Below are 13,110 nucleotides of genomic sequence, written 5' to 3' on the forward strand. Positions count from 1 at the left end.
TGAGGCCTTCCTGATCACCCTCCATGGCGGCGAGATCTGAGATCGAGAAACCTCCCTCTAAAGGTGGGAGAGCACAGAGAGCTGTTCAGTCCAATAAACTGGACAGATATACGTTGCCCAAGGCATCACGAGTGACCAGAGGCAGCACCCCGTGACCGGACCTCCCTCCCCAAGTGGCGGCTCCGAGCCTTCTCTGAAAGACATAATGGATGTCGTCACTAGGATTGAGGCTTCACTGGGGACTAGAATGGATGCGCTTGATACAAAATTGGACTCGGTTAAGATTGACGTTAACCTTTTGCGCACGGATCATGCCAAGACTAGTGAAAAAGTGAAGTCCCTAGACATTAGAACATCTAGCCTGGTGGACGATGTCGCTGAAGTACAGAGAGAGGTCCGGGCCTTGCAAGCGGCATGAGAGGAGACCCAACGGCTGCTTGATGACTACGAGGGCCGTAATCGGCGCACAACGTTTGCATCCTAGGAGTACCGGAAAAGGCGGAAGATCGTGCACCTGATCTATTTGTGGAAGACTTGATTCTCAACCACCTGAAGCCTAAGGGACTCAGCAAGTTTTTCACAGTGGAGAAGGCGCATAGGGTCCCGGGCGGGCCGCCGGAAATTGGGGCGCCAGCTAGACCCAGGATTGCGAGGGTCCTAAATTATCGGGACCGGGATGTCATACTCCAGGCCTCACGGACGGACGGCACGCTGCGGTACGAAAATACCACTGTGTCATCCTTACCGGACTTTACGCAAGCTGTGCAGAGGATGCGTCAGAGTTTCCTCCAAGTCAAGCGGAGGATGAGAGACAAAGAAATGAAATACTATATGCTATATCCAGCAAAGCTGCGAGTCGAAGCAAATGGGAAGACTTGGTTCTTTGATAATGCGGAGAGTGGCATCGGACTGGTTGGACACTTTGATGATTGATGGTGCTGAAGACCGGCGACAAGAGGCGGAGGATGAAAGGCAGGGCCCGGAATGATAGACTTCCGCACTGATCGATTTACTTGATTATTGGACACGGGGGTGGATATATCCCTTTCTTATTGTGTAACAGTACTGCTTTGGGCTATTATGTTTGTTCCCTGGACATGATTCGTAGGGGGGTTTGGGGCTATGCGGCAGGCGCTTCCTCTTCCTACTTTTAGTTACCATTGTTGGGCGGGGCGACAGGCACACTGCGAGTTGGGGTTGGGGCGTTGTCCTGATGCAGGGGTGCAGGGTGGGGGGGAGGAGTTGTGAGTGTGGGGGGAGAGTTGTTTGTTTCTTTGTGGTTTCAGTTTTGTTTTGAAATGCATTGGGTGTTAGCAGATGTGAATGTACGCGCATGGAGTGGAGTGAATGTCTTGCTCTAATCATGGATCGGGGATCCAGGTGTTGAGTTGGAACGTAAATGGCTTGGGAGACAAAATCAAGAGAGGTATGGTTAGTCAGCTTATCAGGCGTCATTCACCGGATGTGGTACTTCTCCAGAAAACGCATCTTGTGGGTAACCGTTGTATGGCCCTTCACAGAGGGGGATATAAACTGATCGCACATGCGGGGTTCACGACAGGCTCCAGGGGAGTTGGAATCTTGGTGAAGAAGGCCTTCCCATTAGAAGTTCAGGCTGCGTGGTCCGATCAGCGGGGCAGATATGTGGGTGTCTCTGGGAGGTTGGGGGGTAAAGTCGTCACCTTTCTCTCTATCTATGTTCCCCTGGGCCTCCAATCTGACACCTTTAAGGATCTTGCCAAGGTTTTTCTCACGCTCCCACTTGGTCTCCTAGTTCTGGGCGGTGACTTTAACGCTGTGGTTGATGGTAGTTTAGATCGTACACCGCCGAGATCGCTTCCTCCATCGCATCAGTGGCTCCCCGAATTCTTGGATTCTTTGGGTTTGGTCGATGTGTGGTGTCTTTTGAATCCTGCCTTACGGAGCTATACTCATCTTTCGGCTGCACATGGCTCTATGTCGCGGCTCGACTATGTTCTGTTGCCGGCGGCTATGGCAGACACCATCAGGGAGGCGCGTCATTTGGGTTGGGGTGTCTCCGATCACTCCCCGGTTCGGGTTCGAGTTGAGATGGGACAGCCCACGGTGGGTAGAGTTGCGCCTATTAACGCCTGGCACCTTCGTGACCCCGTCATTAGAAAGGAGATATGCAGGGCTTCAGAACAGTATTTTCAGCATAATCAGGGCACTGTGGACTCCGCGCAGACGCTGTGGGAGGCTTATAAAGTTGTTCTACGTGGTGAGGCCCTGTCTCTCATTGCGGGTAAGAAAAGGAGGTGTTTGGCGGAGATCAATACGGTTGAAGCGGAGGTTATCAATTTGGAAGAGCAGGTTGCTAGTGGTGCTTCTGTTGAGAATCAGCATCAGTTACACCTCAAGCAGGACGAGTACCATAGGCTGTCTAGGGAATCGGCGGTGACGCAGCACAATGATGTCCAGAGTAGGATCTATGAGCATGGGGATAGGGCTGGCAAGCTCATAGCGTGGCTGGAGCGTGCCGCTCGGCTGGTGCCGGAGCTTGAGAGTGACGGTCCTGAGGCTCTCACGGACCGTCAGATGATCGCGGATTCCTTTGGTAGCTACTATAAGGGTGTTTATGCATTCTCAGACGTATATACTGGCGCAGAACAAGCTGAGATGATCAGAGATATTATTATGCATAGTTTGACGGAGGAAGATCGGAAATTTATGGACTCCGATATTACTGATGACGAAATAGCGGGAGCCATCAAGAGCATTAACTCTGGGAAGGCGACGGGCCCGAATGGCATTCCGATTGAGCTTTATAAATTGAATGCTTATAAAATTGCGCCCTTTATTAAAGCCACGTTTATTGAAAGTAAAGAGTCTGGTTGCCTCCCCTACGATCAGCGGATTGCGAATATCGTCGTTATCCACAAGCCAGGTAAGCCCCGAACCTCCCCAGCTTCCTATAGACCCATCTCGTTGCTCAAAGCGGAACCCAAGATTTTAGCCAAAATACTAGCGATCAGGTTGGTCAAGGTGATCTCCACTTTGATACACCCAGATCAGTCGGGCTTTATGACGCGCCGCAACATCGCGTTGAATCTTCGGCGTTTACACGGAGTGCTAGGTAGGACCAGTGATTTGTTGCAACCTGCTGTGTTGGTGTCCTTAGATGCCACCATGGCCTTTGATCGGGTTGAATGGTCGTACCTATTCGCGGTGTTGGAGAAGCTGGGTTTCGGGCCTGAGTTTGTAGGATGGGTGCGCCTGCTATACTCTGCCCCATTGGCTCGCGTCGTGGTTAACAATTGTCAATCAGATGATTTTGCACTGGAGAGAGGGACGCGGCAGGGATGTACTCTATCGCCCCTCCTGTTTGCGTTGGCGCTGGAGCCGTTGGCGGCTTGGGTCAGATGGGATAGGTTGGTGCGTGGGCTGCGATGGTCCAAGTGGGAAGATAAGATTTCGCTTTATGCCGACGACGTGCTTCTCTATCTCACTTCGCCTAGGTCCTCGTTGCTTGTCTTCCTCGACATTCTTAGAGTGTTTGGTGAATACTCGGGGTTTGCTATTAACTGGGCGAAGTCTGTCTTGTTAGTTTTGTCGGGTAACCCGCCGGTGATTCCACAGACCTGCCCTCTTCAAATTGCTACTACGGGCTTTGTGTATCTGGGAATTTATATTGCCTTGGACGCCAGGTAAAGGTACGTAGAGAACTTGTTACCCCCGCTGGTTAGATTACGTACTGAGGTTGAGCGTTGGAAAGCGCTGCCTCTGTCTCTCCTGGGCAGAGCGGTATTATTTAAAATGTTGGCGCTTCCTCGGTTTCTATATGCCCTCCAAAATGCTATGGACCCCGTGCCCGCAAAATACTTCAAGGAGATAGAGGCGCTTCAGAGGCGGCTTCTATGGGATGGTAGACCCCGCATCGCCGCTACTAAACTCACCTTGGCCTGGTATGATGGAGGTATCGGGCTTCCCGATTTAAAGAAATATTATTGGGCCTCCCAGCTAGCAGCTATTAACCAGATAGTGTATGGCTTGCCCGGTGATCCTGGGTACGCTATGGATCGTAGTCAGTCGCCCGGGGGAGATTTCCTTCGGGCCTTGTATAATCGGCCGGGACGATTCTCGCAAGCGGGTCCCACTTCGCATGCGGTGAAGGTTTGGCATGCAGCTAAAAGGAGTCTGGGATAGGAAGGGAGACTAACTCTCCCGACCCCGCTCTTTAGCTCCGCCAAATTGGGCAATCTGTGGACCACCAAAGGATTTGACAAGTGGGAGTTGATTGGTATTGGTCAGATTAAGGATGTTTGGGGGAAAAAGGTAAGTACTGTCCTTTGAGGCGCTCCAGCAGCGACATCACCTCCATAGTAATGAGCGGTTTCGCTACCTGCAGGTCAGGCATGCCCTCCTCTCCCATGTGTTACCGGGAGACACCCTCCCTTAGGCCTCCCCTCTTGAAGATCGGGTGTTGGATGGGCATATACCGGAGAAAACTATCTCCTTGATTTATTGAAAATTGATCAATCACATGGAAGACCCCTTGGGGCCTCTTAGGGCGGCATGGGTTGCTGATGGATTGGAGATGGACGATGAGGACTGGGTTGAGGCTGTGTCCTCCCCTAGGGTGGTGGCGATACAGATGAGGTTGCGCCTGGTGCAATTAAAGATTCTACATAGATCGTTTGTTACGGGGCCAGGTCTGGTGAGGATGGGATGGAGTACGAATGGTGTATGCAAGAGAGGCTGTGGAGAGATTGCGACGTTTATGCACATACTGTGGCACTGCGATAGCGTTCAGAGTTACTGGCGCGCCACTCATGATACGCTGAAGGAGGTCCTGGGCTGTGAGGTGCGACTGGAAGCGCGCAGATGTCTTTTGAATATTTGGGAACCCACGGACCTTAACCAATACTTAAAGCAATGGGTTACTCTGGCCTGTATGATTGTGAAGCGCAATATAGCACAGCTTTGGGGAGCCACTCAATTGCCACAGCGCACCAAATGGGTCCAAGATTTGGACTGGTGTATGTTCAGAGAGCGTGCGGTATATGTGGCAAGGGGCTGCCCTGAAAAGTGGATTAAGGTTTGGGGGCCGTGGAATGATTACCGTGGCGACATTTGTGCTCCCCCGGCCGGGCGGTCTGATTTGGACACTCAGGGCTCCCCGTGATTCTAAATTTAATTTCATTCTGTGTAACATAGTTTGTTTGCGAGACTTCCTCTTCTCCGAGCACTGCTGAAATAATGTTGATGCCTTCCCAATGCATTTGTTACCTATTGTTTCATTGTTTATTATATCTTAATAAAAAGAAATATTAAAAAAAAAAAAAGGGTGTCAACGTTCCAGCGTTAAAAAGTTACACGCGGCTGTGTCAGTCGATAGCCTTATGTGATCTGCGCAGCGGCCCCGTTTATATGGACACCCATCTGCGAGAAGCTAGAGCACTGCCCAACTGTGCGCTGCTTCCGGTGCCTCGAGGTGATTTCCTGGCGTTCAGCTATCAACTCAATCAGAATTGGTTTCCCCCCTTCTCGAGCCACGCAAGAGCCAGGTGAGTTGGACTAAGGGATTCTGCCCCAGGACATGTGCAAACTCAATTTCATACAGTCTTGAGAACAGTGCTTTTAAAATCAAGACAGGTATTAAAAGCATTCAATTGCAGCAGGACAAGTATTAAAACATTCAGCATTAAAAGCGTTTCAACATTCCAGTGTTAAAAGCATTAAAAAGTTACATGCGGCCATGTCAGTCGATAGCCTTATCCTAACTGCTGAATTGTCTGCATATAATGAACTGAAAATCCTTAGCAATTAATTTAAAATCCTGAATTATCTCCTTATAATGCTTATAACAAATTGAAAATCCTAAGAACTTTTCATTGATGGTAGATCATGATTGGTAATGTTTTTAGTACCTACGTTTGTCTGGTTTTTAATGCAAGGAATGTACTGTAAAAACTGAAGCACCTTAGCGTTTCTTGGCACTACATTTTAAATATTGACTGATACTTTTTTTAGAAGCCAATCTCTATAGACTTGATTTTTTTTATTCTCATTCCTAGATGAGATGTTTGTTGACAAGTACTTTAGTTTTTATCATGGCTACATTTTGATTGTGACTGATGTATAGTTGTGAAAATGCAATTTGATCACATTGTAATAATTTGTATTAATCAGACAATAAAAGTTTTATATACTAAATTGATTAATTACATGTTCCATCACGGATTTGTGGAGAAAGCCAGTGCTTACTTTCAGGGGAAGATTCTCCTAGGCACTTATGAATTACAATGACCCTATAGACCCTGTATTAAGGCTAGGTTCTTTTGTATTAGGATACATGTGCGCCCAAACGTTATTTGGCTTCTCAGTATGGAGGCCTCGGACTGTGCGAAGCGCATTAACCCATAAACTGTAAGAGAAACAGAACCCATTGGTCTTAATAAAAACAGCGTCTTTACACCTTGAAAAGCATACCAGCATTTGTCAGTGTGCTCAAGGTGAGTGATCATCAGGGAAAGGTAGATACCGAGGGGGTTAGTGGCATGCATAGTTAGATCAAATGTAAAATAAAGAAAATGTGTTGTCTCAAACCTGCTTTGCTTCAGTTTTTGCAATCTGGGAAAATAAAGCTTCACAAAATCTTGGAATTATACCTTGTTCTTCACCATATCCCATCATCCTATAGAAAAACAAATTATAGCTACACTTAGAAGAAAAAAAAAACACTGCAGCCTGTCCAATTATTAGTACTAAAATACAAAGAAAAGTATGAGGTTAAAGACAGTTGAACTTGCAAAGAAAATCTCTTGTGATATTAATAACGTCAAATCATTTTCATTCATAATCACACTGGCAAAAGTAATATATTGGCTGGGTCGATTACGTCTTTTTGGGCTTACCATTGCTAAACTCACATACTTAAGCAAATGTATTGTCCTATGACAAAAAGTCCACAAAATGTTTACACCCTCGAAGTTAAATATTAAACATTTATAGGTTTGGTATTTCGACTTTTTTTTCCATACATTTAATCCAGGTCACTGCTTGGTAGTGCCTAAGTTTGCCTTCAAGTTATTGAGATTTATATTGGTCTACCACCGACACCAACTTCACAACAAACAATTTCAAACTTTTATATGGGCACGGGACATTGAACGTGTGCCCATATAAGCATTTCTGCATGTTATGTGCTATAATGAGAGACACGCGTGTACACGGTTTAGCTAATATTCAGTTGCAGATGGGTCCACCTGTGTCAGCTAAACTTTGATTTAAATTTGTTAAGTCGGGTTTCAATATGGAGGCATTTGTTTAACTCACATTCGGCCACTGGTATGGCCTCATAGTGCTATAGGCAATCCAGTGACTTCCCGACTAGTTCAGAAGTTAGAAATGCAGGGCAGATAGAGTCTGATTACACCTGTGATATGTTACAGGCATTGTGCTAGGATCCTACTCTCGGTTACGCGACTTCGTCTTGTTCATCAAGCTGCTAGTGTATGATTTTGGTGCTTAAGGGCTTGTCCTGTGCAGATAATCAAAATGCAGGAGTCTATACTTTGTAGTGATGGATACTAACCTCACCTCACTATCAAACCGACTATGCTTGTTAAGACAATCCAGCCCATAGAACTTGAAGGCCCACATCTACTTATAGTACGCAACCCACTTTGGACTGAAGTCAAATCTCTTTAATAGCTGGTCATATCAACAGAGTACTTGATCTAAAAGACGGCTGCGGCACTATGCAGTCTAACATTTTCTGCTCATTTTACAGACGATATCAGAAATAAGAGTTTCTGTGCATTTTCAACAATTTTAGAAATGGACATACCTCAAGTCGCTGTACCACTTACATCCACAATTGAACATACTGATTGAGGAGGACGGAACACTCACTCAGATTCATCGGTAGTTCAGTAAAAGCATGTGGTAACATCACCCATCTATTGGGTTTCAAACATCCAACGGCAACTTTCAAGCAACTTGCTAGAAAAAGCGTGACACAGGAAGCCAACACACTATTTTGAAAGGATGATCTTGTAGAAATGAAACAGTTGTCTGCTTTAAATTAATATTAATTATGATCACTAGAATTTATAGAGCACAGCTGATATCTATACAGGGGTCTTGGAATTAGTAATAGCCAAATACAGTACCCGCAGCAGCAAGTGAGAAGGTGTACAGCCAGGTGGTTTTTAAGGCCTTTCTGAATGCCAGGAGTTCACTTAAAGAGTAAAGAGGCTGAAGTGGGCTATTCTACAGATGTGCATCTAGCAGAGAACACTCTGCCTCCAGCTTGATCTCATCTCAACTTGGTAACAATTATCCACTTTGCATCAGCGCAAAGTAGAAAGGGACTGGGTCAATGCCATTCGAATGTTCATTGGAGTAACAGTGGCCCTACCTTGTGAATAGCTTTATGAACAATACAGACAAATTTAAACATAACCCAGTGCTAGCCAATCAAGGGAAAAAGATGAAGACTAGTAGTGTGGGCGTAGTACTGCTAGTCCGGCAGTGGCAATTTGGATCTGATAGAGTTACTTAAGTATATACTTGGGGCAGGCAGAAATAAATACTTGCAATAATCTAATCTGCTTAGAGCAGTTGACTAACTATCAGAGGAGACATAAGCAGGAAGAAGTTTACAGAAAACACGCATCAAGGAGAAGGAAGATGACAAATTGTTTACATGAATAGACAATGACAATGTCATCTACTCATCACTGAGCGCCTTCTTAATTATGCACTTGGGTTTAATTAACGATTCTTTCTAGAAGTTGATAGCTTTGTGCTATTGCGTTATGCTCCACAGAAAATGTAATAGTGTGCTTATATTACACGATACAACTGTAGTTACCAAGTGCCTTCTAGTACCTTCATAATTATGATACCATTGCTTTCTTTTCCATGTTTATCATAAGGTTCTCTTACCATATCTCCATTGCTGGAGACTGATAAGTACTCTAAGACCACACTTTCTTTTGCATTGTCCTTCAGTACGAAATGTCTGGTCCTTTCCCAGCAGTCGAGACTTTCTCCTGCACATTTTAGTCACCTATAGCACCAAAGCTTTCTCAAGAAGCTTGTTGGGAAATCTCATTAACACAAAGTAAGAGGGAAATTGTCTTAAAGTGGGCAATAGAAACACTTTTCTTCATCATGGTACTATTCCATTATTGTGCGAGTATCCTTAGACACTGTCGTCCATGGAGAGAAATGTAAAACCCTTTCTACGACCCTCCGAATCAAGCATTGACAATGTCAATAGGTCTCACATTTGCGAGAGTTAGAGCTAGAGCTATTGACGTTGTAAATGACAATGTATTTTACCCATGTGTTTTGGTTTGGTGTGGAGTGGATGTATGTGGTTTGGTATCGAATTGAGTGGATTGGATTCGAATTGTTAGGTGTGGAATTGTGTAAGGTGAAATTGTGTCGTCAAATTATGTGGCATGGTAGACAGATAGGGGTTAGGGACTCTAAGATTAATTAAGACGACGAATACGGGAGCTGCAGCAGGGAGTTAGGGGAACAACAGAGGAGCTGTGTGGGATATGTCTGGGTAAAACTAAACATTGGTGTTGTAAATGAATATGTCTTTTGCCCATGTGTTATAGAGTGGATGTATGTGGTGCAGAGTGGAATTATGTGGGTTGTATTGGAATTGTTAGTGGAATGGTGTGCAGTAGAATTATGTGGATGGTAATTATGTGGTATTGAGTGCAGAGTGTAATTATGTGGATTTGGTTTTTTTGTGTTGTGGAGTGGTATGCAGTGTTTACTTATGTGGTGTGCTGTTGACTTTTGTGGCTTGATGTGGAATTCAGTGATGTGGTTTGGATGTATGTGGTGTGTTGTATAATTGTGTTGCCGAGTTGAAATATGTGGTTTGTTGAATTGTATGGAAGAGAATGGAGTGGAGTTGTGTGGCAAGGAATTGCGCAGTGTGAAATTATGCTGATTGGAATTATGTGACATGGTGTGCACTGCATTTTTGTGGATTGTTGCTATGTTTCATAGAGTGGTTTATGTGGGGTATATGTATCTGGTATTGTGTGGAGTGCAATTATGTTGGGTAGTGCTGAATTGTGTGGCAGTGAATTGTGTTGTGTTGCATGTTATGTTAAAAGGAATACTGTTGGAAGACGCGGAAATGCCCTCAAGACCAAAAGTACCGACCCTGTCAAATTGCAGTTGAGAGAGCGCTCACAGCTCTCTAAAATATATGGGCGCATCATACTTATGGTTTCAACGCATTTATTCATATGTGTATTGTGTGCAGTGTATCATGTTTATTAAATGCATGTATTCTACATTTTAAGCAAGATATGTAATGTACACTTTCAAATAGAATTTACATGTATTAGAGACACCGTCATTTCTGTATGCAGAATGTACAGAATGACATTATATTCATATTAATGTAATTGTGTGTCCTTTAAGTTGCCTGCACGGGTTGTTGACAGTTTCGTTACTCTTGGTAGCTAAAAGAAATAATTAAATGAATTGCTTTTGTGAACAGGAACAGTATGCTCTCATCCCATTGCAGGGATAAAGAATTCAACATCATTCTTTTAGTTTAAGAAGCTAACTGGAATGTCTTTAAAAAGTCTGAGAAGCGGGAAGGGAGGATATCTTCTGTGCCTGGCCTATGTACACTCCAAGGTCACTAGAAGAAAAGAAGAATTAATTAAAAGAAGCCATGGAAATTCACCACAACCTTTAGCAGTGAAATGGTTTGTCATGTGATACATTTAGGAGAGGGGGGGGCTGAGTTTGTCCTTTTTGTATTATGTGTAGGGACAGGAAAATCAGACTTCTAGATGTTCGGAGGAGAAGGTGCATCTTAAGAGCGAGTTCCATAGCCTTAAGCCTGTTGACCCATTGGACGTGAGTACTTCTAAGGAAGTCTACACGTGCGGACACCTTTGAGAAATGAGATAGAGGAAACAGCCAGAAACATCATCAATGAGGGTAGTGTAGGGAACAATAATTTATGCTTTCCTTCCAAATGAAAAAGGACTTGGATTCAGCCTCCATCTTGGGTTGTGTACTAATCTTGGAGGTTATTATTCTGGGTCTTCTATGCCAATTCAATTATATGCAAAGATTTGGCTCTGTATTCATTTTTCTGTATCTATATTCACTGATACTCCATTGTGTGTATATTCAGCTATTTTTGGCCTTATAATAAAATTCATCAACTAGAACTCGGAGCCTGTGGTATTTAAAGCATGACTACATTATTGGTATAATCTTGAAGTGTTTACTCCCCTCGACAACTTTCAGCAGGCAAATAAAAAACCATCAGTGCTAAATTTGGAAGGTAAGGCAAGGTCTAAATTTGGCGCAATCACAGCCATTTACATGCAGGAGAGGTCTGGTGTTCTATGAAAAACAACATGTGAAGCCTAAACTTAACTACGGCCGGGTGGAGAGCACTTTTTTTGGCAGGACTAGTAGAATTTTTCAGATTTATCGAGCCCTGTTTGTTCAATGATTTGCTTATCATTTTATCATGCTACTATGAACTATGCACGTTTTAGGCCGGGGTCTGTATTTCAGCTCACATGAGCAATTTAAGGAGCGCATAGATGCCAAGGTTTCAGATTGCTTATGTGTAACATTTTCATAATTTCAGTGTAATTATGAGTGACATTCAAGGACTGAGAGGGACACTTTCAAGTGTGCCAAATCAAGCAAGGAAGACGAGGCAGACATATAAATAACAGAAATTAAGCCCATTGAAGCAACAGGATACTCTAAGAAGATCTTAAAACTTCTACTAAGCACAAGAAAAGGAAGGGCACTAGCCTAGTGCCCTTACATACGGGGACTGCATGGAGGCTGTGCGTTGCTGCAGCCAGGCCCCAAAGTCAGGTGTATGAGGAAAGCGGGAGGTGTGAGAAGTCCCCATACATGGTGTTGCTACCTGAAGACTGTTTCACTGTACCATGACGCAGATTCTGGGGTTTTGAGGGAAGCAAATGTGTGTGAGAAGGCTACATACACATAGCTGCCAAGTTTACAGATTGTGTGACATTACCATGGATTCAGTGCACTTGTGAATGACACTCAACTGCCAAATGTGTGACACTTAATGTGACATTTTCTAGCAAGTAAAACCAAGCAATAAAGTGCAAGGAAATAAATAATTAGAAATTACACCGTTTTGATAAAGGACAAACCCTAAAATATCTTTCAACTGCTTCAAAGCCCTGAAATGAAAGGTTAAAATACTGATACAAAACTATTTGTGTTCCAAAAATATAGAAAAGTAAAGCAATCATCATAAAATGTCTTACACCAAGATGCCATTGAACTTTATTGCATCCTAATAACACAGTGAAGTATGTGCTGCAGAGATCGAATAAACACAGGGTTGATATGTTGGTGTTGAAGCCAGTAAAAGAATAAGCAAAATCACAGCTGGTGCATATGTATAGTGTTTATCAGTATAATTCACACATATAAATAGAAAGTACGTTTAGATGTGTTCTGACCAATTGAAACTTCAAGTAAACAAACATTGAAATTGCACATTACAAACTACTAAATACGATTTTGTTTCCAGTTAGTATAAGGCATGGCCAGGATCCAAGCCTTTGCAGACTCTTAAAATAACTATTAATGACCGGTATTTCTCCATTTGAAAGGTGTTAACTCTAAGCAGAATGCATGACTCACCCTAGTGCTGCCATTTCAGAGCTGCAGTTGAAAGCTACCTCAGAGCACACGGCGAGCAACTGTCAGCTAGCTCTCCTCAACAGTGCTTGCTTTGGCTGGCGGTAGTTTTCAGTGATTCAAAGACCCCCTGAATGTTGTTTTCTGGCAGGCCAGCCTTAAGCAGCAGTGATGCCTTCCTGGGGGTAGTCAGGATAGCAAAACAGGGGGTGCCAGTCACGTGCGCCAACGAGCCTGTGAAGGCATGTTTATTAGCACAGTGCATGGCCAATACTGTCAAGTGGACCTGAGCCTCACACTCTGTGGCGGAAAAAGAAAGAGAAAGTTAATTTGCCCGCCACTCATCCATTGGCTATAGTGATCCCAGCACAAACCGTGATGATAGTGTTGGGGTGGCGGAGGAGTATTTGGGGGGGGGGGGGGTGCCAGTTGCCGGAAATTAAA

At 44.3% G+C, this 13,110-nt stretch overlaps 1 protein-coding gene across 1 annotated transcript in view; it reads right to left on the reverse strand.

Annotated features, from left to right (window-relative positions):
• The window catches only part of KIF14 (kinesin family member 14), a 625,766-nt gene that overhangs the window by 539,908 nt on the left and 72,748 nt on the right, over positions 1-13,110 (reverse strand). Inside the window, exon 4 of the mRNA XM_086957758.1 lies at positions 6,568-6,655. Within this exon, the coding sequence (XP_086813884.1) occupies positions 6,568-6,655 (88 nt within the window). The remainder of the gene's footprint in view (positions 1-6,567; positions 6,656-13,110) is intronic.

Source organism: Lissotriton vulgaris, chromosome 1_1 (assembly GCF_964263255.1).
Source record: "Lissotriton vulgaris chromosome 1_1, aLisVul1.2, whole genome shotgun sequence".
Taxonomy (NCBI): domain Eukaryota; kingdom Metazoa; phylum Chordata; class Amphibia; order Caudata; family Salamandridae; genus Lissotriton; species Lissotriton vulgaris.